Source organism: Coregonus clupeaformis, unplaced genomic scaffold (assembly GCF_020615455.1).
Source record: "Coregonus clupeaformis isolate EN_2021a unplaced genomic scaffold, ASM2061545v1 scaf3152, whole genome shotgun sequence".
NCBI classification, from domain to species: domain Eukaryota; kingdom Metazoa; phylum Chordata; class Actinopteri; order Salmoniformes; family Salmonidae; genus Coregonus; species Coregonus clupeaformis.
In genome coordinates, this window is record NW_025536606.1 from 26,928 (window position 1) to 54,391 (window position 27,464).

The 27,464-nt window shown below is 47.8% G+C and overlaps 1 protein-coding gene across 1 annotated transcript; it reads right to left on the reverse strand.

Moving 5' to 3' along the window:
* Window positions 1-1,933: 1,933 nt before the first annotated feature.
* On the reverse strand, window positions 1,934-23,560 carry LOC123489669 (G patch domain and ankyrin repeat-containing protein 1-like). Its single transcript, XM_045220102.1, has 3 exons — window positions 23,545-23,560; window positions 12,035-12,294; window positions 1,934-2,532 (listed from the first exon to the last, which is right to left on the reverse strand). The coding sequence occupies exons 2-3, from the start codon at window positions 12,268-12,270 to the stop codon at window positions 2,043-2,045; spliced, it is 726 nt and encodes a 241-aa protein (XP_045076037.1). The 5' UTR covers window positions 12,271-12,294; window positions 23,545-23,560; the 3' UTR covers window positions 1,934-2,042.
* Between the last annotated feature and the right edge of the window lie 3,904 nt (window positions 23,561-27,464).

The following is a 27,464-nucleotide window of genomic DNA, read 5'->3' on the forward strand; positions in this document are numbered from 1 at the left end:
CCCCAGTGGAACTCCTCAGTACAGTAACACTTCCTTATCAAGCCCCAGTGGAACTCCTCAGTACAGTAACACTTCCTTATCAAGCCCCAGTGGAACTCCTCAGTACAGTAACACTTCCTTATCAAGCCCCAGTGGAACTCCTCAGTACAGTAACACTTCCTTATCAAGCCCCAGTGGAACTCCTCAGTACAGTAACACTTCCTTATCAAGCCCCAGTGGAACTCCTCAGTACAGTAACACTTCATTATCAAGCCCCAGTGGAACTCCTCAGTACAGTAACACTTCCTTATCAAGCCCCAGTGGAACTCAGTACAGTAACACTTCCTTATCAAGCCCCAGTGGAACTCATCAGTACAGTAACACTTCATTATCAAGCCCCAGTGGAACTCATCAGTACAGTAACACTTCCTTATCAAGCCCCAGTGGAACTCCTCAGTACAGTAACACTTCCTTATCAAGCCCCAGTGGAACTCAGTACAGTAACACTTCCTTATCAAGCCCCAGTGGAACTCAGTACAGTAACACTTCCTTATCAAGCCATAAATGGGCCCTGTGGAACAACAGGTAGAGTGGAGCAAAGGTTGTACGTGTGTAACACACACACACACACACACACTCACACAGACACACACACACACACACACACACACAGACTAACACACACACACAGACACACACAGACACTCTCACACACACTCTCACTCTCACACACACACTCTCACTCTCACACACACACACACTCTCACACACACTCTCACTCTCACACACACACTCTCACTCTCACACACACTCTCACTCACACACACACTCTCGCTCTCACACACACACTCTCACTCTCACACACACACACACACACACACACACTCACACTCACTCACTCTCACACACACACACCCAGGTTGATGAATCCCGGTCCGAGTATTTAATAGAACATTCAGTGCATTCGGAAAGTATTCAAACCCTTTCACCTTTTCCACATTTTGTTACGTTACAGCCTTATTCTAAAATGGGTTGAATTACATGTTTTCCTCATCAATCTACACACAACACCCCATAATGACAAAAGCAAAAACACACAATACCCCATAATGACAAAAGCAAAAACAGGTTTTAAGAAATGTTTGCAAATTTATTCAAAATAAAAAAACTGAAAAAACGTATTTACATAAGAGAGCAGAGTGTACACTACAGAGAGAGAGAGAGAGCAGAGTGTACACTACAGAGAGAGAGAGCAGAGTGTACACTACAGAGAGAGAGAGCAGAGTGTACACTACAGAGAGAGAGAGCAGAGTGTACACTACAGAGAGAGAGAGAGAGCAGAGTGTACACTACGGAGAGAGAGAGAGAGAGCAGAGTGTACACTACGGAGAGAGAGAGAGAGAGAGAGCAGAGTGTACACTACAGAGAGAGAGAGAGCAGAGTGTACACTACAGAGAGAGAGAGAGAGCAGAGTGTACACTACAGAGAGAGAGAGCAGAGTGTACACTACAGAGAGAGAGAGAGAGCAGAGTGTAAGCTACAGAGAGAGAGAGAGAGAGAGAGAGAGAGAGAGCAGAGTGTACACTACAGAGAGAGAGAGAGAGCAGAGTGTACACTACAGAGAGAGAGAGAGAGAGAGAGACAGACACAGACAGAGACAGAGAGAGAGAGAGAGAGAGAGAGAGAGAGAGAGGCAGAGTGTACACTACAGAGAGAGAGAGAGAGAGAGAGAGAGAGAGACAGACACAGACACAGACAGAGACAGAGACAGAGACAGAGAGCAGAGAGAGAGAGAGAGAGAGAGAGAGAGAGAGAGAGAGAGAGAGAGAGAGAGAGAGAGAGAGAGAGAGAGAGAGCAGAGTGTACACTACAGAGAGAGAGAGAGAGAGAGAGAGAGAGAGAGAGAGAGAGAGAGAGAGAGACAGACACAGACACAGACACAGACAGAGACAGAGAGAGACAGAGAGAGAGAGAGAGAGAGAGAGAGAGAGAGAGAGAGAGAGCAGAGTGTACACTACAGAGAGACACTGACTACAACAGGTGATGACATCAGAGTTTAGAGGTCAGGGGTCAAAGGTGTTAAACGAAGAGCGGAAGTCCCTCTCCCAGTTCCTGTCCTTCTCCTCCCTCTTGCTCTGCTCCTTCATCCCCCTCCTCCCCCTCTCCCCCCGCCCCTCCTTCCCCGTCCGTCTGACTGCCTGCGGGTCCTTAGGTTGGAAGTGTGTGACCTTGGGTCGGGGCGTGGGTCCGTACCCCAGGCCTCTGCTGTCTCTCTTCAGGACGGTCCGGACCGGCTGTTTGTGACCCTCCCCCTCGGGCCCAAGCCCCCCCCCAGGGGTCCATCCAGAGCGCAGCATCATCTGGTAGGCGGGGGTGGAGGGGGGGAGGCAGTAGTGGGGAGGGGGGCAGGGGCGGGAGAGAGAGAACAGGTGGAGGGTGGAGGAGAGGTGCGTCTCTGGAGGACAGGTGTAGTGGACACTGCAGACTGGACACCACTGGGTCTGGATTGACTGGTTCTGATGGCTCTGGTCTGCTGCTGTTGCTGGGGGAGAACTGGGGGGGGCAGAGAGAGAGAGAGGGGGTGGGGGAGCAGAGAGAGAGAGAGAGGATCAGAGAGAGAGAGAGGGGGTGGGGGAGCAGAGAGAGAGAGAGAGGATCAGAGAGAGAGAGAGAGGGGGTGGGGGGGAGCAGAGAGAGAGAGAGGATCAGAGAGAGAGCGAGAGAGGGGGTGGGGGAGCAGAGAGAGAGAGAGAGGATCAGAGAGAGAGAGAGGGGGGTGGGGGGAGCAGAGAGAGAGAGAGGATCAGAGAGAGAGAGAGAGGGGGGTGGGGGGAGCAGAGAGAGAGAGAGAGGATCAGAGAGAGAGAGAGGGGGTGGGGGGAGCAGAGAGAGAGAGAGGATCAGAGAGAGAGAGAGAGGGGGTGGGGGAGCAGAGAGAGAGAGAGAGGATCAGAGAGAGAGAGAGGGGTGGGGGGAGCAGAGAGAGAGAGAGAGGATCAGAGAGAGAGAGAGGGGGTGGGGGAGCAGAGAGAGAGAGAGAGGATCAGAGAGAGAGAGAGGGGGTGGGGGGAGCAGAGAGAGAGAGGGGGGAGCAGAGAGAGAGGGGGGGCAGAGAGAGGGGGGGAGCAGAGAGAGAGGAGGGGGCAGAGAGAGAGAGGGGGTGGGGGAGCAGAGAGAGAGAGGGGGGTGGGGGGAGCAGAGAGGGGGGGGAGCAGAGCAACAAGGAAGGAGCAGAAAAGGAGAAACATGAGTATCTCCTTGACAACATAAACCTTCAATCACAGGCCTAATGTCTCCCCTAGGCCAGGGGAAAGCTGAGATAATTCATCAGTTCAGTGACTGCCTAAATTCAACACACCTTGTCTTCCAGATCGTTTAACTCATAAACATGACGCGGCTGCTTCCCTCCAGGACCAGGGTTGGCTGCCCTACGCAGAACGCAACAACTACACTAGATGGAGATCCTGCAGGTTGGCTGCCCTACGCAGTACGCAACAACTACACTAGATGGAGATCCTGCAGGTTGGCTGCCCTACGCAGAACGCAACAACTACACTAGATGGAGATCCTGCAGGTTGGCTGCCCTACGCAGTACGCAACAACTACACTAGATGGAGATCCTGCAGGTTGGCTGCCCTACGCAGAACGCAACAACTACACTAGATGGAGATCCTGCAGGTTGGCTGCCCTACGCAGTACGCAACAACTACACTAGATGGAGATCCTGCAGGTTGGCTGCCCCTACGCAGAACGCAACAACTACACTAGATGGAGATCCTGCAGGTTGGCTGCCCTACGCAGTACGCAACAACTACACTAGATGGAGATCCTGCAGGTTGGCTGCCCTACGCAGAACGCAACAACTACACTAGATGGAGATCCTGCAGGTTGGCTGACCCTACGCAGAACACAACAACTACACTAGATGGAGATCCTGCAGGTTGGCTGCCCTACGCAGTACGCAACAACTACACTAGATGGAGATCCTGCAGGTTGGCTGCCCTACGCAGAACGCAACAACTACACTAGATGGAGATCCTGCAGGTTGGCTGCCCTACGCAGAACGCAACAACTACACTAGATGGAGATCCTGCAGGTTGGCTGCCCTACGCAGAACGCAACAACTACACTAGATGGAGATCCTGCAGGTTGGCTGCCCTACGCAGTACCCAACAACCACACTAGATGGAGATCCTGCAGGTTGGCTGCCCTACGCAGTACCCAAAACCACACTAGATGGAGATCCTGCAGGTAGGCTGCCCTACGCAGTACGCAACAACTACACTAGATGGAGATCCTGCAGGTTGGCTGCCCTACGCAGAACACAACAACTACACTAGATGGAGATCCTGCAGGTTGGCTGCTCTACGCAGTATGCAACAACTACACTAGATGGAGATCCTGCAGGTTGGCTGCCCTATGCAGAACGCAACAACTACACTAGATGGAGATCCTGCAGGTTGGCTGCCCTACGCAGAACGCAACAACTACACTAGATGAAGATCCTGCAGGTTGGCTGCCCTACGCAGAACGCAACAACTACACTAGATGGAGATCCTGCAGGTTGGCTGCCCTACGCAGTACCCAACAACCACACTAGATGGAGATCCTGCAGGTTGGCTGCCCTACGCAGTACCCAACAACCACACTAGATGGAGATCCTGCAGGTTGGCTGCCCTACGCAGTACGCAACAACTACACTAGATGGAGATCCTGCAGGTTGGCTGCCCTATGCAGAACGCAACAACTACACTAGATGGAGATCCTGCAGGTTGGCTGCCCTACGCAGAACACAGCAACAACTACACTAGATGGAGATCCTGCAGGTTGGCTGCCCTACGCAGTACCCAACAACTACACTAGATGGAGATCCTGCAGGTTGGCTGCCCTACGCAGAACACAGCAACAACTACACTAGATGGAGATCCTGCAGGTTGGCTGCCCTACGCAGTACGCAACAACTACACTAGATGGAGATCCTGCGCAGCAACAGTAGACAGAAGTGTCGTGTGCACTGTTCAGCCACGCAACTATGACCTGGATGCCATCACACTGGATAGCTGTTTGCGTTTGTGTTCTTGCGTTGCCTGATTAATGTATGAATTAGGCTTTAGAAGTTAAAACAGTACGGTCGACCACATGACGGCACGGTCCCTGGCTGTCTGTGTTTGGTCAGTCAGTCAGTCAGTCAATCAGTCAGTCAGTCAGTCAGTAACCTGTGGTCATGGTAGTCAGTCGGTCAGTAACCTGTGGTCATGGTAGTCAGTCAGTCAGTCAGTAACCTGTGGTCATGGTAGTCAGTCGGTCAGTAACCTGTGGTCATGGTAGTCAGTCAGTCAGTCAGTAACCTGTGGTCATGGTAGTCAGTCAGTCAGTCAGTAACCTGTGGTCACGGTAGTCAGTCAGTCAGTCAGTAACCTGTGGTCACGGTAGTCAGTCAGTCAGTCAGTCAGTCAGTAACCTGTGGTCCTGGTAGTCAGTCAGTCAGTCAGTAACCTCTGGTCATGGTAGTCAGTCAGTCAGTCAGTAACCTGTGGTCACGGTAGTCAGTCAGTCAGTCAGTAACCTGTGGTCATGGTAGTCAGTCAGTCAGTAACCTGTGGTCACGGTAGTCAGTCAGTCAGTCAGTATCCTGTGGTCATGGTAGTCAGTCAGTCAGTCAGTCAGTCAGTAACCTGTGGTCATGGTAGTCAGTCAGTCAGTAACCTGTGTTCATGGTAGTCAGTCAGTCAGTATCCTGTGGTCATGGTAGTCAGTCAGTCAGTAACCTGTGGTCATGGTAGTCAGTCAGTCAGTATCCTGTGGTCATGGTAGTCAGTCAGTCAGTCAGTCAGTCAGTAACCTGTGGTCATGGTAGTCAGTCAGTCAGTAACCTGTGGTCATGGTAGTCAGTCAGTCAGTATCCTGTGGTCATGGTAGTCAGTCAGTCAGTAACCTGTGGTCATGGTAGTCAGTCAGTCAGTATCCTGTGGTCATGGTAGTCAGTCAGTCAGTAACCTGTGGTCATGGTAGTCAGTCAGTCAGTATCCTGTGGTCATGGTAGTCAGTCAGTCAGTATCCTGTGGTCATGGTCAGTCAGTCAGTCAGTCAGTCAGTCAGTCAGTCAGTCAGTAACCTGTGGTCATGGTAGTCAGTCAGTCAGTAACCTGTGGTCATGGTAGTCAGTCAGTCAGTAACCTGTGGTCATGGTAGTCAGTCGGTCAGTAACCTGTGGTCATGGTAGTCAGTCAGTCAGTCAGTAACCTGTGGTCACGGTAGTCAGTCAGTCAGTCAGTAACCTGTGGTCATGGTAGTCAGTCAGTCAGTAACCTGTGGTCATGGTAGTCAGTCAGTCAGTAACCTGTGGTCATGGTAGTCAGTCAGTCAGTAACCTGTGGTCATGGTAGTCAGTCAGTCAGTCAGTAACCTCTGGTCATGGTAGTCAGTCAGTCAGTAACCTGTGGTCATGGTAGTCAGTCAGTCAGTAACCTGTGGTCATGGTAGTCAGTCAGTCAGTCAGTCAGTAACCTGTGGTCATGGTAGTCAGTCAGTCAGTAACCTCTGGTCATGGTAGTCAGTCAGTCAGTAACCTGTGGTCATGGTAGTCAGTCAGTCAGTCAGTAACCTGTGGTCATGGTAGTCAGTCAGTCAGTCAGTAACCTGTGGTCATGGTAGTCAGTCAGTCAGTCAGTAACCTGTGGTCATGGTAGTCAGTCAGTCAGTAACCTGTGGTCATGGTAGTCAGTCAGTCAGTCAGTAACCTGTGGTCATGGTAGTCAGTCAGTCAGTAACCTGTGGTCATGGTAGTCAGTCAGTCAGTAACCTGTGGTCATGGTAGTCAGTCAGTCAGTAACCTGTGGTCATGGTAGTCAGTCAGTCAGTAACCTGTGGTCATGGTAGTCAGTCAGTCAGTAACCTGTGGTCATGGTAGTCAGTCAGTCAGTAACCTGTGGTCATGGTAGTCAGTCAGTCAGTAACCTGTGGTCATGGTAGTCAGTCAGTCAGTAACCTGTGGTCATGGTAGTCAGTAACCTGTGGTCATGGTAGTCAGTCAGTCAGTAACCTCTGGTCATGGTAGTCAGTCTGTCAGTAACCTGTGGTCATGGTAGTCAGTCAGTCAGTAACCTGTGGTCATGGTAGTCAGTCAGTCAGTAACCTGTGGTCATGGTAGTCAGTAACCTGTGGTCATGGTAGTCAGTCAGTCAGTAACCTGTGGTCATGGTAGTCAGTCAGTCAGTCAGTAACCTGTGGTCATGGTAGTCAGTCAGTCAGTAACCTGTGGTCATGGTAGTCAGTCAGTCAGTCAGTAACCTGTGGTCATGGTAGTCAGTCAGTCAGTAACCTGTGGTCATGGTAGTCAGTCAGTCAGTCAGTAACCTGTGGTCACGGTAGTCAGTCAGTCAGTCAGTAACCTGTGGTCATGGTAGTCAGTCAGTCAGTAACCTCTGGTCATGGTAGTCAGTCAGTCAGTAACCTGTGGTCATGGTAGTCAGTCAGTCAGTCAGTAACCTGTGGTCATGGTAGTCAGTCAGTCAGTCAGTAACCTGTGGTCATGGTAGTCAGTCAGTCAGTCAGTAACCTGTGGTCATGGTAGTCAGTCAGTCAGTAACCTGTGGTCATGGTAGTCAGAAGGTCAGTAACCTGTGGTCATGGTAGTCAGAAGGTCAGTAACCTGTGGTCATGGTAGTCAGTCAGTCAGTCAGTAACCTGTGGTCATGGTAGTCAGTCAGTCAGTCAGTAACCTGTGGTCATGGTAGTCAGTCAGTCAGTCAGTAACCTGTGGTCATGGTAGTCAGTCAGTCAGTCAGTAACCTCTGGTCATGGTAGTCAGTCAGTCAGTAACCTGTGGTCATGGTAGTCAGTCAGTCAGTCAGTCAGTAACCTGTGGTCATGGTAGTCAGTCAGTCAGTCAGTAACCTGTGGTCATGGTAGTCAGTCAGTCAGTAACCTGTGGTCATGGTAGTCAGTCAGTCAGTCAGTAACCTGTGGTCATGGTAGTCAGTCAGTCAGTAACCTGTGGTCATGGTAGTCAGTCAGTCAGTAACCTGTGGTCATGGTAGTCAGAAGGTCAGTAACCTGTGGTCATGGTAGTCAGTCAGTCAGTCAGTAACCTGTGGTCACGGTAGTCAGTCAGTCAGTCAGTAACCTGTGGTCACGGTAGTCAGTCAGTCAGTCAGTAACCTGTGGTCATGGTAGTCAGTCAGTCAGTAACCTGTGGTCATGGTAGTCAGTCAGTCAGTCAGTAACCTGTGGTCATGGTAGTCAGTCAGTCAGTAACCTGTGGTCATGGTAGTCAGTCAGTCAGTCAGTAACCTGTGGTCACGGTAGTCAGTCAGTCAGTCAGTAACCTGTGGTCATGGTAGTCAGTCAGTCAGTAACCTGTGGTCATGGTAGTCAGTCAGTAACCTGTGGTCATGGTAGTCAGTCAGTCAGTCAGTAACCTGTGGTCATGGTAGTCAGTCAGTCAGTAACCTGTGGTCATGGTGGTCAGTCAGTCAGTCAGTCAGTCAGTAACCTGTGGTCATGGTAGTCAGTCAGTCAGTCAGTAACCTGTGGTCATGGTAGTCAGTCAGTCAGTCAGTAACCTGTGGTCATGGTAGTCAGTCAGTCAGTAACCTGTGGTCATGGTAGTCAGTCAGTCAGTCAGTCAGTAACCTGTGGTCATGGTAGTCAGTCAGTCAGTCAGTCAGTAACAGTAACCTGTGGTCATGGTAGTCAGTCAGTCAGTCAGTCAGTAACCTGTGGTCATGGTAGTCAGTCAGTCAGTAACCTCTGGTCATGGTAGTCAGTCAGTCAGTAACCTGTGGTCATGGTAGTCAGTCAGTCAGTCAGTAACCTGTGGTCATGGTAGTCAGTCAGTCAGTCAGTAACCTGTGGTCATGGTAGTCAGTCAGTCAGTCAGTAACCTGTGGTCATGGTAGTCAGTCAGTCAGTCAGTAACCTGTGGTCATGGTAGTCAGTCAGTCAGTAACCTGTGGTCATGGTAGTCAGTCAGTCAGTAACCTGTGGTCATGGTAGTCAGTCAGTCAGTAACCTGTGGTCATGGTAGTCAGTCAGTCAGTAACCTGTGGTCATGGTAGTCAGAAGGTCAGTAACCTGTGGTCATGGTAGTCAGTCAGTCAGTCAGTAACCTGTGGTCATGGTAGTCAGTCAGTCAGTCAGTAACCTGTGGTCACGGTAGTCAGTCAGTCAGTCAGTAACCTGTGGTCATGGTAGTCAGTCAGTCAGTCAGTAACCTCTGGTCATGGTAGTCAGTCAGTCAGTAACCTGTGGTCATGGTAGTCAGTCAGTCAGTCAGTCAGTAACCTGTGGTCATGGTAGTCAGTCAGTCAGTCAGTCAGTAACCTGTGGTCATGGTAGTCAGTCAGTCAGTAACCTGTGGTCATGGTAGTCAGTCAGTCAGTCAGTAACCTGTGGTCATGGTAGTCAGTCAGTCAGTAACCTGTGGTCATGGTAGTCAGTCAGTCAGTAACCTGTGGTCATGGTAGTCAGAAGGTCAGTAACCTGTGGTCATGGTAGTCAGTCAGTCAGTCAGTAACCTGTGGTCATGGTAGTCAGTCAGTCAGTCAGTAACCTGTGGTCATGGTAGTCAGTCAGTCAGTCAGTAACCTGTGGTCATGGTAGTCAGTCAGTCAGTCAGTAACCTGTGGTCATGGTAGTCAGTCAGTCAGTCAGTAACCTGTGGTCATGGTAGTCAGTCAGTCAGTCAGTAACCTCTGGTCATGGTAGTCAGTCAGTCAGTAACCTGTGGTCATGGTAGTCAGTCAGTCAGTCAGTCAGTAACCTGTGGTCATGGTAGTCAGTCAGTCAGTAACCTGTGGTCATGGTAGTCAGTCAGTCAGTAACCTGTGGTCATGGTAGTCAGTCAGTCAGTCAGTAACCTCTGGTCATGGTAGTCAGAAGGTCAGTAACCTGTGGTCATGGTAGTCAGTCAGTCAGTCAGTCAGTATTCTGTGGTCATGGTAGTCAGTCAGTCATTCAGTCAGTAACCTCTGGTCATGGTAGTCAGTCAGTCAGTAACCTGTGGTCATGGTAGTCAGTCAGTCAGTAACCTGTGGTCATGGTAGTCAGTCAGTCAGTCAGTCAGTCAGTAACCTGTGGTCATGGTAGTCAGTCAGTCAGTCAGTAACATCTGGTCATGGTAGTCAGTCAGTCAGTCAGTAACCTGTGGTCATGGTAGTCAGTCAGTCAGTCAGTAACCTGTGGTCATGGTAGTCAGTCAGTCAGTCAGTAACCTGTGGTCATGGTAGTCAGTCAGTCAGTAACCTGTGGTCATGGTAGTCAGTCAGTCAGTCAGTAACCTGTGGTCATGGTAGTCAGTCAGTCAGTCAGTCAGTAACCTGTGGTCATGGTAGTCAGTCAGTCAGTCAGTAACCTGTGGTCATGGTAGTCAGTCAGTCAGTAACCTGTGGTCATGGTAGTCAGTCAGTCAGTCAGTAACCTGTGGTCATGGTAGTCAGTCAGTCAGTCAGTAACCTGTGGTCATGGTAGTCAGTCAGTCAGTAACCTGTGGTCATGGTAGTCAGTCAGTCAGTCAGTAACCTGTGGTCATGGTAGTCAGTCAGTCAGTCAGTCAGTAACCTGTGGTCATGGTAGTCAGTCAGTCAGTAACCTGTGGTCATGGTAGTCAGTCAGTCAGTCAGTAACCTGTGGTCATGGTAGTCAGTCAGTCAGTAACCTGTGGTCATGGTAGTCAGTCAGTCAGTCAGTAACCTGTGGTCATGGTAGTCAGTCAGTCAGTCAGTAACCTGTGGTCATGGTAGTCAGTCAGTCAGTCAGTAACCTGTGGTCATGGTAGTCAGTCAGTCAGTCAGTAACCTGTGGTCATGGTAGTCAGTCAGTCAATCAGTAACCTGTGGTCATGGTAGTCAGTCAGTCAGTCAGTAACCTGTGGTCATGGTAGTCAGTCAGTCAGTAACCTGTGGTCATGGTAGTCAGTCAGTCAGTAACCTGTGGTCATGGTAGTCAGTCAGTCAATCAGTAACCTGTGGTCATGGTAGTCAGTCAGTCAGTCAGTAACCTGTGGTCATGGTAGTCAGTCAGTCAGTCAGTAACCTGTGGTCATGGTAGTCAGTCAGTCAGTAACCTGTGGTCATGGTAGTCAGTCAGTCAGTCAGTCACCTGTGGTCATGGTAGTCAGTCAGTCAGTCAGTAACCTGTGGTCATGGTAGTCAGTCAGTCAGTCAGTAACCTGTGGTCATGGTAGTCAGTCAGTCAGTCAGTAACCTGTGGTCATGGTAGTCAGTCAGTCAGTAACCTGTGGTCATGGTAGTCAGTCAGTCAGTAACCTGTGGTCATGGTAGTCAGTCAGTCAGTCAGTCAGTAACCTGTGGTCATGGTAGTCAGTCAGTCAGTAACCTGTGGTCATGGTAGTCAGTCAGTCAGTCAGTAACCTGTGGTCATGGTAGTCAGTCAGTCAGTCAGTAACCTGTGGTCATGGTAGTCAGTCAGTCAGTCAGTAACCTCTGGTCACGGTAGTCAGTCAGTCAGTAACCTGTGGTCATGGTAGTCAGTCAGTCAGTCAGTAACCTGTGGTCCTGGTAGTCAGTCAGTCAGTAACCTGTGGTCATGGTAGTCAGTCAGTCAGTCAGTCAGTAACCTGTGGTCATGGTAGTCAGTCAGTCAGTCAGTCAGTAACCTGTGGTCATGGTAGTCAGTCAGTCAGTAACCTGTGGTCATGGTAGTCAGTCAGTCAGTCAGTAACCTGTGGTCATGGTAGTCAGTCAGTCAGTCAGTAACCTGTGGTCATGGTAGTCAGTCAGTCAGTCAGTAACCTCTGGTCACGGTAGTCAGTCAGTCAGTAACCTGTGGTCATGGTAGTCAGTCAGTCAGTAACCTGTGGTCCTGGTAGTCAGTCAGTCAGTAACCTGTGGTCCTGGTAGTCAGTCAGTCAGTAACCTGTGGTCATGGTAGTCAGTCAGTCAGTAACCTGTGGTCATGGTAGTCAGTCAGTCAGTAACCTGTGGTCCTGGTAGTCAGTCAGTCAGTAACCTGTGGTCATGGTAGTCAGTCAGTCAGTAACCTGTGGTCATGGTAGTCAGTAACCTGTGGTCATGGTAGTCAGTCAGTCTCTAACCTCTGGTCCTGGTGGTTGGGTTCACCCCTCTGTCTCCCACGCCGGTCGCGATCACCCGTCTCATGGTCATACGGAGACCCGTAGCAGTCCAGTTCCTCTAGGACCCCGCTATGCCCCGCCCTCCTAGCCAGCTCCCTGGCGTCCCGGCCCTGCGTGTCCACCACGCCCACCCACGCCGCCCCCTGCTGGAGGAGGAGCCTAACGACACCCCGCTGCCCTGCCGCAGCTGCACACATCAGACCTGTCCACCACCAGCTGTCCTGAGAGAGAGACAGAGAGAGACAGAGAGAGTGAGTGAGTCAGAGAGACAGAGAGAGAGACAGAGAGAGTGAGTGAGTGCCACAGAGAGACAGAGAGAGAGACAGAGAGAGTGAGTGAGTGCCACAGAGAGACAGAGAGAGAGACAGAGAGAGACAGAGAGAGACAGAGAGAGAGACAGAGAGAGTGAGTGAGTCAGAGAGACAGAGAGAGAGACAGAGAGAGTGAGTGAGTGCCACAGAGAGACAGAGAGAGAGACAGAGAGAGTGAGTGAGTGCCACAGAGAGACAGAGAGAGAGACAGAGAGAGACAGAGAGAGACAGAGAGAGACAGAGAGAGAGACAGAGAGAGTGAGTGAGTCAGAGAGACAGAGAGAGAGACAGAGAGAGTGAGTGAGTGCCACAGAGAGACAGAGAGAGAGACAGAGAGAGTGAGTGAGTGCCACAGAGAGACAGAGAGAGAGACAGAGAGAGACAGAGAGAGAGACAGAGAGAGACAGAGAGAGAGAGAGAGAGAGAGAGAGAGAGAGAGAGAGAGAGAGAGTGAGTCAGAGAGACAGAGACAGAGAGAGTGAGTCAGAGAGACAGAGAGAGTGAGTCAGAGAGACAGAGACAGAGAGAGTGAGTCAGAGAGAGAGAGAGAGTCAGAGAGACAGAGACAGAGATAGTGAGTCAGAGAGACAGAGAGAGTGAGTCAGAGAGACAGAGACAGAGATAGTGAGTCAGAGAGACAGAGAGAGTGAGTCAGAGAGACAGAGACAGAGAGAGTGAGTCAGAGAGACAGAGAGAGAGAGAGAGAGAGAGAGAGAGAGAGAGAGAGAGAGAGAGAGAGAGAGAGAGAGAGAGAGTGAGTCAGTCAGAGAGACAGAGAGAGTGAGTCAGAGAGACAGAGACAGAGATAGTGAGTCAGAGAGACAGAGAGAGTGAGTCAGAGAGACAGAGACAGAGAGAGTGAGTCAGAGAGACAGAGAGAGAGAGAGAGAGAGAGAGAGAGAGAGAGAGAGAGAGAGAGAGAGAGAGAGAGAGAGAGAGAGAGAGAGAGAGTGAGTCAGTCAGAGAGACAGAGACAGAGAGAGTGAGTCAGAGAGACAGAGACAGAGAGAGTGAGTCAGAGAGACAGAGAGAGACAGAGAGAGACAGAGAGAGAGAGAGAGAGAGAGAGAGAGAGAGAGAGAGAGAGAGAGAGAGACACACAGAGAGAGACAGAGACACATTAAAAAGAATGTGTACAGAACATTTTACATTTTGGTCATTTAGCAGACACTCTTATCCAGAGAGACTTAGAGTCAGTACATCCAACTAAGGTAGGTAACCACCACCAGTCAGTACATTCAACTAAGGTAGGTAACCACCACCAGTCAGTACATCCAACTAAGGTAGGTAACCACCACCAGTCAGTACATTCAACTAAGGTAGGTAACCACCACCAGTCAGTACATCCAACTAAGGTAGGTAACCACCAGTCAGTACATCCAACTAAGGTTGGTAACCACCACCAGTCAGTACATCCAACTAAGGTAGGTAACCACCACCAGTCATTACATTCAACTAAGGTAGGTAACCACCACCAGTCAGTACATCCAACTAAGGTAGGTAACCACCAGTCAATACATCCAACTAAGGTAGGTAACCACCAGTCAGTACATCCAACTAAGGTAGGTAACCACCACCAGTCAGTACATCCAACTAAGGTAGGTAACCACCAGTCAATACATCCAACTAAGGTAGGTAACCACCACCAGTCAGTACATCCAACTAAGGTAGGTAACCACCACCAGTCAGTACATCCAACTAAGGTAGGTAACCACCACCAGTCAGTACATCCAACTAAGGTAGGTAACCACCACCAGTCAGTACATCCAACTAAGGTAGGTAACCACCACCAGTCAGTACATCCAACTAAGGTAGGTAACCACCACCAGTCAGTACATCCAACTAAGGTAGGTAACCACCACCAGTCAGTACATCCAACTAAGGTAGGTAACCACCACCAGTCAGTACATCCAACTAAGGTAGGTAACCACCAGTCAGTACATCCAACTAAGGTAGGTAACCACCACCAGTCAGTACATCCAACTAAGGTAGGTAACCACCACCAGTCAGTACATCCAACTAAGGTAGGTAACCACCACCAGTCAGTACATCCAACTAAGGTAGGTAACCACCACCAGTCAGTACATCCAACTAAGGTAGGTAACCACCACCAGTCAGTACATCCAACTAAGGTAGGTAACCACCACCAGTCAGTACATCCAACTAAGGTAGGTAACCACCACCAGTCAGTACATCCAACTAAGGTAGGTAACCACCAGTCAGTACATCCAACTAAGGTAGGTAACCACCAGTCAGTACATCCAACTAAGGTAGGTAACCACCACCAGTCAGTACATCCAACTAAGGTAGGTAACCACCACCAGTCAGTACATCCAACTAAGGTAGGTAACCACCACCAGTCAGTACATCCGACTAAGGTAGGTAACCACCACCAGTCAGTACATCCGACTAAGGTAGGTAACCACCACCAGTCAGTACATCCAACTAAGGTAGGTAACCACCACCAGTCAGTACATCCAACTAAGGTAGGTAACCACCACCAGTCAGTACATCCAACTAAGGTAGGTAACCACCACCAGTCAGTACATCCAACTAAGGTAGGTAACCACCACCAGTCAGTACATCCAACTAAGGTAGGTAACCACCACCAGTCAGTACATCCAACTAAGGTAGGTAACCACCACCAGTCAGTACATCCAACTAAGGTAGGTAACCACCACCAGTCAGTACATCCAACTAAGGTAGGTAACCACCACCAGTCAGTACATCCAACTAAGGTAGGTAACCACCACCAGTCAGTACATCCAACTAAGGTAGGTAACCACCACCAGTCAGTACATCCAACTAAGTAGGTAACCACCAGTCAGTACATCCAACTAAGGTAGGTAACCACCACCAGTCAGTACATCCAACTAAGGTAGGTAACCACCAGTCAGTACATCCAACTAAGGTAGGTAACCACCACCAGTCAGTACATCCAACTAAGGTAGGTAACCACCACCAGTCAGTACATTCAACTAAGGTAGGTAACCACCACCAGTCAGTACATCCAACTAAGGTAGGTAACCACCACCAGTCAGTACATTCAACTAAGGTAGGTAACCACCACCAGTCAGTACATCCAACTAAGGTAGGTAACCACCAGTCAGTACATCCAACTAAGGTAGGTAACCACCAGTCAATACATCCAACTAAGGTAGGTAACCACCACCAGTCAGTACATCCAACTAAGGTAGGTAACCACCACCAGTCAGTACATCCAACTAAGGTAGGTAACCACCACCAGTCAGTACATCCAACTAAGGTAGGTAACCACCACCAGTCAGTACATCCAACTAAGGTAGGTAACCACCACCAGTCAGTACATCCAACTAAGGTAGGTAACCACCAGTCAGTACATCCAACTAAGGTAGGTAACCACCACCAGTCAGTACATCCAACTAAGGTAGGTAACCACCACCAGTCAGTACATCCAACTAAGGTAGGTAACCACCACCAGTCAGTACATCCAACTAAGGTAGGTAACCACCACCAGTCAGTACATCCAACTAAGGTAGGTAACCACCACCAGTCAGTACATCCAACTAAGGTAGGTAACCACCACCAGTCAGTACATTCAACTAAGGTAGGTAACCACCAGTCAGTACATCAAAATAAGGTAGGTAACCACCAGTCAGTACATCCAACTAAGGTAGGTAACCACCACCAGTCAGTACATCCAACTAAGGTAGGTAACCACCACCAGTCAGTACATCCAACTAAGGTAGGTAACCACCACCAGTCAGTACATCCAACTAAGGTAGGTAACCACCACCAGTCAGTAAATCCAACTAAGGTAGGTAACCACCACCAGTCAGTACATCCAACTGAGGTAGGTAACCACCACCAGTCAGTACATACAACTAAGGTAGGTAACCACCACCAGTCAGTACATCCTACTAAGGTAGGTAACCACCAGTCAGTACATCCAACTAAGGTAGGTAACACCACCAGTCAGTACATCCAACTAAGGTAGGTAACCACCACCAGTCAGTACATCCAACTAAGGTAGGTAACCACCAGTCAGTACATCCAACTAAGGTAGGTAACCACCAGTCAGTACATCCAACTAAGGTAGGTAACCACCACCAGTCAGTACATCCAACTAAGGTAGGTAACCACCAGTCAGTACATCCAACTAAGGTAGGTAACCACCAGTCAGTACATCCAACTAAGGTAGGTAACCACCACCAGTCAGTACATCCAACTAAGGTAGGTAACCACCAGTCAGTACATTCAACTAAGGTAGGTAACCACCAGTCAGTACATCCAACTAAGGTAGGTAACCACCAGTCAGTACATCCAACTAAGGTAGGTAACCACCAGTCAGTACATCCAACTAAGGTAGGTAACCACCACCAGTCAGTACATCCAACTAAGGTAGGTAACCACCAGTCAGTACATCCAACTAAGGTAGGTAAACCACCAGTCAGTACATCCAACTAAGGTAGGTAACCACCACCAGTCAGTACATCCAACTAAGGTAGGTAACCACCAGTCAGTACATCCAACTAAGGTAGGTAACCACCAGTCAGTACATCCAACTAAGGTAGGTAACCACCACCAGTCAGTACATCCAACTAAGGTAGGTAACCACCACCAGTCAGTACATCCAACTAAGGTAGGTAACCACCACCAGTCAGTACATCCGACTAAGGTAGGTAACCACCACCAGTCAGTACATCCGACTAAGGTAGGTAACCACCACCAGTCAGTACATCCAACTAAGGTAGGTAACCACCACCAGTCAGTACATCCAACTAAGGTAGGTAACCACCACCAGTCAGTACATCCAACTAAGGTAGGTAACCACCACCAGTCAGTACATCCAACTAAGGTAGGTAACCACCACCAGTCAGTACATCCAACTAAGGTAGGTAACCACCACCAGTCAGTACATCCAACTAAGGTAGGTAACCACCACCAGTCAGTACATCCAACTAAGGTAGGTAACCACCACCAGTCAGTACATCCAACTAAGGTAGGTAACCACCACCAGTCAGTACATCCAACTAAGGTAGGTAACCACCACCAGTCAGTACATCCAACTAAGGTAGGTAACCACCACCAGTCAGTACATCCAACTAAGGTAGGTAACCACCACCAGTCAGTACATCCAACTAAGGTAGGTAACCACCACCAGTCAGTACATCCAACTAAGGTAGGTAACCACCACCAGTCAGTACATCCAACTAAGGTAGGTAACCACCACCAGTCAGTACATCCAACTAAGGTAGGTAACCACCACCAGTCAGTACATCCAACTAAGGTAGGTAACCACCACCAGTCAGTACATCCAACTAAGGTAGGTAACCACCACCAGTCAGTACATCCAACTAAGGTAGGTAACCACCACCAGTCAGTACATCCAACTAAGGTAGGTAACCACCACCAGTCAGTACATCCAACTAAGGTAGGTAACCACCACCAGTCAGTACATCCAACTAAGGTAGGTAACCACCACCAGTCAGTACATCCAACTAAGGTAGGTAACCACCACCAGTCAGTACATCCAACTAAGGTAGGTAACCACCACCAGTCAGTACATCCAACTAAGGTAGGTAACCACCACCAGTCAGTACATCCGACTAAGGTAGGTAACCACCACCAGTCAGTACATCCGACTAAGGTAGGTAACCACCACCAGTCAGTACATCCAACTAAGGTAGGTAACCACCACCAGTCAGTACATCCAACTAAGGTAGGTAACCACCACCAGTCAGTACATCCAACTAAGGTAGGTAACCACCACCAGTCAGTACATCCAACTAAGGTAGGTAACCACCACCAGTCAGTACATCCAACTAAGGTAGGTAACCACCACCAGTCAGTACATCCAACTAAGGTAGGTAACCACCACCAGTCAGTACATCCAACTAAGGTAGGTAACCACCACCAGTCAGTACATCCAACTAAGGTAGGTAACCACCACCAGTCAGTACATCCAACTAAGGTAGGTAACCACCACCAGTCAGTACATCCAACTAAGGTAGGTAACCACCACCAGTCAGTACATCCAACTAAGGTAGGTAACCACCACCAGTCAGTACATCCAACTAAGGTAGGTAACCACCACCAGTCAGTACATCCAACTAAGGTAGGTAACCACCACCAGTCAGTACATCCAACTAAGGTAGGTAACCACCACCAGTCAGTACATCCAACTAAGGTAGGTAACCACCACCAGTCAGTACATCCAACTAAGGTAGGTAACCACCACCAGTCAGTACATCCAACTAAGGTAGGTAACCACCACCAGTCAGTACATCCAACTAAGGTAGGTAACCACCACCAGTCAGTACATCCAACTAAGGTAGGTAACCACCACCAGTCAGTACATCCAACTAAGGTAGGTAACCACCACCAGTCAGTACATCCAACTAAGGTAGGTAACCACCACCAGTCAGTACATCCAACTAAGGTAGGTAACCACCACCAGTCAGTACATCCAACTAAGGTAGGTAACCACCACCAGTCAGTACATCCAACTAAGGTAGGTAACCACCACCAGTCAGTACATCCAACTAAGGTAGGTAACCACCACCAGTCAGTACATCCAACTAAGGTAGGTAACCACCACCAGTCAGTACATCCAACTAAGGTAGGTAACCACCACCAGTCAGTACATCCAACTAAGGTAGGTAACCACCACCAGTCAGTACATCCAACTAAGGTAGGTAACCACCACCAGTCAGTACATCCAACTAAGGTAGGTAACCACCACCAGTCAGTACATCCAACTAAGGTAGGTAACCACCACCAGTCAGTACATCCAACTAAGGTAGGTAACCACCACCAGTCAGTACATCCAACTAAGGTAGGTAACCACCACCAGTCAGTACATCCAACTAAGGTAGGTAACCACCACCAGTCAGTACATCCAACTAAGGTAGGTAACCACCACCAGTCAGTACATCCAACTAAGGTAGGTAACCACCACCAGTCAGTACATCCAACTAAGGTAGGTAACCACCACCAGTCAGTACATCCAACTAAGGTAGGTAACCACCACCAGTCAGTACATCCAACTAAGGTAGGTAACCACCACCAGTCAGTACATCCAACTAAGGTAGGTAACCACCACCAGTCAGTACATCCAACTAAGGTAGGTAACCACCACCAGTCAGTACATCCAACTAAGGTAGGTAACCACCACCAGTCAGTACATCCAACTAAGGTAGGTAACCACCACCAGTCAGTACATCCAACTAAGGTAGGTAACCACCACCAGTCAGTACATCCAACTAAGGTAGGTAACCACCACCAGTCAGTACATCCAACTAAGGTAGGTAACCACCACCAGTCAGTACATCCAACTAAGGTAGGTAACCACCACCAGTCAGTACATCCAACTAAGGTAGGTAACCACCACCAGTCAGTACATCCAACTAAGGTAGGTAACCACCACCAGTCAGTACATCCAACTAAGGTAGGTAACCACCACCAGTCAGTACATCCAACTAAGGTAGGTAACCACCACCAGTCAGTACATCCAACTAAGGTAGGTAACCACCACCAGTCAGTACATCCAACTAAGGTAGGTAACCACCACCAGTCAGTACATCCAACTAAGGTAGGTAACCACCACCAGTCAGTACATCCAACTAAGGTAGGTAACCACCACCAGTCAGTACATCCAACTAAGGTAGGTAACCACCACCAGTCAGTACATCCAACTAAGGTAGGTAACCACCACCAGTCAGTACATCCAACTAAGGTAGGTAACCACCACCAGTCAGTACATCCAACTAAGGTAGGTAACCACCACCAGTCAGTACATCCAACTAAGGTAGGTAACCACCACCAGTCAGTACATCCAACTAAGGTAGGTAACCACCACCAGTCAGTACATCCAACTAAGGTAGGTAACCACCACCAGTCAGTACATCCGACTAAGGTAGGTAACCACCACCAGTCAGTACATCCAACTAAGGTAGGTAACCACCACCAGTCAGTACATCCAACTAAGGTAGGTAACCACCACCAGTCAGTACATCCAACTAAGGTAGGTAACCACCACCAGTCAGTACATCCAACTAAGGTAGGTAACCACCACCAGTCAGTACATCCAACTAAGGTAGGTAACCACCACCAGTCAGTACATCCAACTAAGGTAGGTAACCACCACCAGTCAGTACATCCAACTAAGGTAGGTAACCACCACCAGTCAGTACATCCAACTAAGGTAGGTAACCACCACTCAGTCAGTACATCCAACTAAGGTAGGTAACCACCACCAGTCAGTACATCCAACTAAGGTAGGTAACCACCAGTCAGTACATCCAACTAAGGTAGGTAACCACCACCAGTCAGTACATCCAACTAAGGTAGGTAACCACCACCAGTCAGTACATCCAACTAAGGTAGGTAACCACCACCAGTTAGTACATCCAACTAAGGTAGGAACCACCACCAGTCAGTACATCCAACTAAGGTAGGTAACCACCACCAGTCAGTACATCCAACTAAGGTAGGTAACCACCACCAGTCAGTACATACAACTAAGGTAGGTAAGCACCACCAGTCAGTACATCCAACTAAGGTAGGTAACCACCACCAGTCAGTACATCCAACTAAGGTAGGTAACCACCACCAGTCAGTACATCCAACTAAGGTAGGTAACCACCACCAGTCAGTACATCCCAACTAAGGTAGGTAACCACCACCAGTCAGTACATCCAACTAAGGTAGGTAACCACCACCAGTCAGTACATCCAACTAAGGTAGGTAACCACCACCAGTCAGTACATCCAACTAAGGTAGGTAACCACCACCAGTCGGTACATCCAACTAAGGTAGGTAACCACCACCAGTCAGTACATCCGACTAAGGTAGGTAACCACCACCAGTCAGTACATCCAACTAAGGTAGGTAACCACCACCAGTCAGTACATCCAACTAAGGTAGGTAACCACCACCAGTCAGTACATCCAACTAAGGTAGGTAACCACCACCAGTCAGTACATCCAACTAAGGTAGGTAACCACCACCAGTCAGTACATCCAACTAAGGTAGGTAACCACCACCAGTCAGTACATCCAACTAAGGTAGGTAACCACCACCAGTCAGTACATCCAACTAAGGTAGGTAACCACCACCAGTCAGTACATCCAACTAAGGTAGGTAACCACCACCAGTCAGTACATCCAACTAAGGTAGGTAACCACCACCAGTCAGTACATCCAACTAAGGTAGGTAACCACCACCAGTCAGTACATCCAACTAAGGTAGGTAACCACCACCAGTCAGTACATCCAACTAAGGTAGGTAACCACCACCAGTCAGTACATCCAACTAAGGTAGGTAACCACCACCAGTCAGTACATCCAACTAAGGTAGGTAACCACCACCAGTCAGTACATCCAACTAAGGTAGGTAACCACCACCAGTCAGTACATCCAACTAAGGTAGGTAACCACCAGTCAGTACATCCAACTAAGGTAGGTAACCACCACCAGTCAGTACATCCAACTAAGGTAGGTAACCACCACCAGTCAGTACATCCAACTAAGGTAGGTAACCACCACCAGTCAGTACATCCAACTAAGGTAGGTAACCACCACCAGTCAGTACATCCAACTAAGGTAGGTAACCACCACCAGTCCGTACATCCAACTAAGTTAGGTAACCACCACCAGTCAGTACATCCAACTAAGGTAGGTAACCACCACCAGTCAGTACATCCAACTAAGGTAGGTAACCACCACCAGTCAGTACATCCAACTAAGGTAGGTAACCACCACCAGTCAGTACATCCAACTAAGGTAGGTAACCACCACCAGTCAGTACATCCAACTAAGGTAGGTAACCACCACCATTCAGTACATCCAACTAAGGTAGGTAACCACCACCATTCAGTACATTCAACTAAGGTAGGTGGAGGATCAGTTCATTAGAGTTACCAGCCTCAGAAATTGCAGGCCAAATAAATGCTTCACAGAGTTCAAGTAACAGACACATCTCAACATCAACTGTTCAGAGGAGACTGTGTGAATCAGGCCTTCATGGTCGAATTGCTGCAAAGAAACCACCAGTAAAGGACACCAATAAGAAGAAGAGACTTGCTTGGGTCAAAAATCACGAGCAATGGACATTAGACCGGTGGAAATGTGTCCTTTGGTTTGTAGTCCAAATTGGAGATTTTTGGTTCAAACCGCCGTGTCTGTGTGAGACGAGGTGTGGGTGAACGGATGATCTCTGCATGTGTATTTCCCACCGTAAAGCATGGAGGAGGGTGTTATGGTGTGGGGGTGCTTTGCTGGTGACACTGTCTGTGATTTATTTAGAATTCAAGACACACTTAACCAGCATGGCTACCACAGCATTCTGCAGCGATACGCCATTCCATCTGGTTTGCGCTTAGTGGGACTATCATTTGTTTTTCAAAAGGACAATGACCCAACACACCTCCAGGCTATGTAAGGGCTATTTGACCAAGAAGGAGAGTGATGGAGTGCTGCATCAGATGACCTGGCCTCCACAATCACCCCGACCTCAACTCAATAGAGATGGTTTGGGATGAGTTGGAACGCAGAGTGGAAGGAAAAGCAGCCAACAAGTACTCAGCATATGTGGGAACTCCTTCAAGACTGTTGGAAAAGCATTCCAGGTGAAGCTGGTTGAGAGAATGCCAAGAGTGTGCAAAGCTGTCATCAAGGCAAAGTGTGGCTACTTTGAAGAATCTCAAATATAAAATATATTTTAACACTCTTTGGTTACTACATGATTCCATAAGTGTTATTTCATAGTTTTGATGTCTTCACTATTATTCTACAACGTAGAAAATAGTAAAAATAAAGAAAAACACTGGAATGAGTAGGTTTGTCCAAACTTTTGACTGGTACTGTATATAAGAATATTCCATTTTCATGCAGATAAACCATTTTTATCAAAAGCCCCACTTTTGCATGTGAAAACACAGCATCCTACTCATTACTCCACGTTTAACCTAGGTCACTTTTGTTTTGAGCCAACTTCTCCGTGGGCTTTGAACGGGGCACCTGGCTCATGCCCGGGAGGCAGCCCGGTGACATAACGAATGCAGTCACTTATCACCCGGTGAAAACTCTGCCAACTCGGGCGGCCCGGTCCAGTAATCAAATCCCCTAATTGGTTTCTCCCCCTCGGGAGACCCGGGTTCAGATACCTCCTGTGACCTACCTGGAAGTTGACATCCACCCCCGGGACAGCAGGCCTCTCACCCCAGACAGGTCACCTTCCTGGCGCACAACGAGCAGCCTCAGCCCCTCCAGCTCCGTGGTAGTACTGGTGGTGCTGACCTGCTGCCTGCTAGCCTGTGAGATATAATACATTTACTTTAGCTACATTTAGGTCAAGAGCTACTTACAGTGACAATAGAAATACTAATGAATAAATATATACAGCACCAGTCAAAGTTTGGACACACCTACTCATTCCAGGGTTTTTCTTTATTTTTTTACTATTTTCTACATTGTAGAATAATAGTGAAGACATCAAAACTATGAAATAACACATATGGAATCATGTAGTAACCAAAAAAATTGTTAAAACAAATCAATATATATTTTATATTTGAGATTCTTCAAATAGCCACCGTTTGCCTTGATGACAGCTTTGCACACTCTTTGCATTCTCTCAACCAGCTTCATGAGGTAGTCACAAGGAATGCATTTCAATTAACAGGTGTGCCTTGTTAAAAGTTTATTTGTGGAATTTCTTTCCTTCTTAATGCGTTTGAGCCAGTCAGTTGTGTTGTGACAAGGTAGGGGTGGTATACAGAAGATAGCCCTATTTGGTAAAAGACCAAGTCCATATTATGGCAAGAACAGCTCAAATAAGCAAAGAGAAACGACAGTCCATCATTACTTTAAGACATGAAGGTCAGTCAATATTGAACATTTCAAGAACTTTGAAAGTTTCTTTAAGTGCAGTCGCAAAAACCATCAAGCGCTATGATGAAACTGCCTCTCATGAGGACTGCCACAGGAATGGAAGACCCAGAGTTACCTCTGCTGCAGAGGATAAGTTCATTAGAGTTACCAGCCTCAGAAATTGCAGCCCAAATAAATGCTTCATAGAGTTCAAGTCAAAGACACATCTCAACATCAACTGTTCAGAGGAGACTGTGTGAATCAGTCCTTCATGGTCGCATTGCTGCAAAGACTCCACTACTAAAGGACACCAATAAGAAGAAGAGACTTGCTTGGGCCAAGAAACACGAGCAATGGACATTAGACCGGTGGAAATTTGTCCTTTGGTCTGGAGTCCAAATTTGAGATTTTGGTTTCCAACCGCTGTGTCTTTGTGAGACGCGGTGTGGGTGAACGGATGATCTCCGCATGTGTAGTTCCCACCATGAAGCATGGAGGAGGTGGTGTTATGGTGTGGGGGGTGCTTTGCTGGTGACACTGTCTGTGATATATTTAGAATTCAAGGCACACGTAACCAGCATGGCTACCACAGGATTCTGCAGCGATACGCCGTCCCATCTGGTTTGGCCTTAGTGGGACTATCATTTGTTTTTCAACAGGACAATGACCCAACACACCTCCAGGCTGTGTAAGGGCTATTTGACCAAGAAAGAGAGTGATGGAGTGCTGCATCAGATGACCTGGCCTTCACACTCACCTGACCTCAACCCAATTGAGATGGTTAGGGATGAGTCGGACGGCAGAGTGAAGGAAAAGCAGCCAACAAGTGCTCAGCATATGTGGGAACTCTTTCAAGACTGTTGGAAAAGCATTGCTGGTGAAGCTGGTTGAGAGAATGCCAAGCGTGTGCAAAGCTGTCATAAAGGCAAAGGGTGGGTACTTTGAAGAATCTCTAATATAAATTTACTTTTTTGATTACTACATGATTCCATATGTGTTATTTCATAGTTTTGATGTCTTCACTATTATTCTACAATGTAGAACATTTTACAAATAAAGAAAAACCCTTGAATGAGTAGGTGTGTCCAAACTTTTGACTGGTACTGTATATGTATGTATGTATATATATATATATATATATATATATATATATATATATATATATACACACACACAGTAAAATTGATGGATGTTGCATATATATATATACTGATGAAATACTTTATTTTTAAATCATACATGACCATAGATGATGTAGCTACTAGGCTATATGTGTTGCTACTAGGCTATATGTGTTGCTACTAGGCTATGTGTGTTGCTACTAGGCTATGTGTGTTGCTACTAGGCTATATGTGTTGCTACTAGGCTATATGTGTTGCTACTAGGCTATATTTGTTGCTACTAGGCTATATGTGTTGCTACTAGGCTATGTGTGTTGCTACTAGGCTATATGTGTTTTGTTTGTGATACCTGGACGTGCTCCCCTGCTCTTCCCCTCCTCTCTCTCGCTCCCTCTCTCCCCGTGTGGTTCTCTCTCCCCTCTGATCCACTCCCCGCCTCTCCCCTCCACCCCCCTCTTCTATGAGGCTTTGATAGAAGCGCCGCGCCTCCTCTCCTCCGAGGGTGCTGGGTTGAGGTCCGGTGGCTGCTCCTGCGTTCCCCGACCACAGCAGCTCTTCCTCTCGGGCCGGGGTGAAGTAGCTTAGCGAGCTCATAGCTGGGACAGTCGGTCGGCGGCGTTGGGCTTGCTAGCTCACGGACGGCTAGTCGACAGTAACGTTACAGTCACCTAAAACACAGTTGACCAATCGAATAGTGATTAGATTTGTGTAAACGAGGTAGCTGACTTTTGTTAATTACTTTTCTGGAGTCAGGAAATGTTGGTGTAGCTTATTTTCTTTACACAGCTAGTTAACTACAGTGGCTAACTCAATGACCAGTCTAACTCATCCATACTATTGTTATTTTTAGTTAGTAGCTAGAGTGTAGTTAGCTAGCCTCAACCAAATACATTGCCTGCTAATTGTTAGCAGCTGGCTGTGACTTATCAAAACAGTGTTAGATATGGGCAGCTAGCTAGCTAGCAACTGAATTTAACTAACGTTAGGTAGCTAGATATTTAACAAAAAGTTAAATTATGTGTCGCAATTTAACGATCCTCTACTTACTAAATAAGTGGTGTATCATCAAGTACCTAACGTTTGCTACTCTACACCAAGCCGAACTAGAAAGCGAGCTACGCTAGTTTGGCGACATAATGGTGATTAGATATTAGTAGCAGCAAGCTAACCAAACGGTTAGCTTAGTAAACATGAGTATTAAAAATATATATATGTATATAAAATCATGAATCTGCACAGAAGAGTACTCAAATGCGCAAAAAGAAATAACGCTAGCAAAATATTTAGTTCGCTACCTAAGGTAAAGTAGCCACCATCTTTGTTGTTGTGGACCGCTGCGTCATGTCCGCTATTTTCTACGTCACGCAAATAGCCCACGTCGCTTTCTGATGACTGGAGTTGTTATCGCAGCAAAATCATTTTAGGACAATTTTATATTCATTCAGTCAAACAAAAATAAACACGTAGGTCTAGAGTGCGCCTACATGGTGTAGGAGTAGATATGAACTATTGGGTGTTCCACATTTTATTTATATTCAGACGAAAATATGTTGCATTAATCAAATCCTTTTTACTGAACAAAAATAGAAATGCAACATGCAAAAATATCAACGATTTTACTGAGTTACAGTTCATATAAGGAAATCAGTAAATTGAAATAAATGCATTAGGCCCTAATCTATGGATTTCACATGACTGGGCAGGGGCACAGCCATGGGTGGGCAGGGGCACAGCCATGGGTGGGCCTGGGAGGGCATAATAAATTACATGGACTCACTCTGGGTGAAAAAAATAGCGGTTGACATTATTTTTAAATGACTACTCCTTCCTCTGTCCCCCATACATACATCTGTAAGGTCCCTCAGTCAAGTATTGAATTTCAAGCACAGATTCAACTTCAAAGACCAGGAAGCTTTTCCAAAGCCTCATAAAGAAGGGCAGTGATTGGTAGATGGTTAACAATAACAAATCAGACATTGAATATATCTTTAAGCCGTGGTCAAGTTAATAATGATGCTGTGGATGGTGTATTAAACCACCCAGACACATCAAAGATGCAGTGTCCTTCTGAACTGAGCTGCAGGACAGGAGGGAAACTGCTTAGGAT

Coding starts and splice junctions, on each gene's coding strand:
- LOC123489669 (XM_045220102.1), bottom strand. CDS start 12,270: ATGTGTGCAGCTGCGGCAGGGCAGCGGGGTGTCGTTAGGCTCCTCCTC. Junction 2,533..12,034: donor CCCAACCACCAGGACCAGAG/GTTAGAGACTGA, acceptor TGCCCCCCCCAG/TTCTCCCCCAGCAACAGCAG.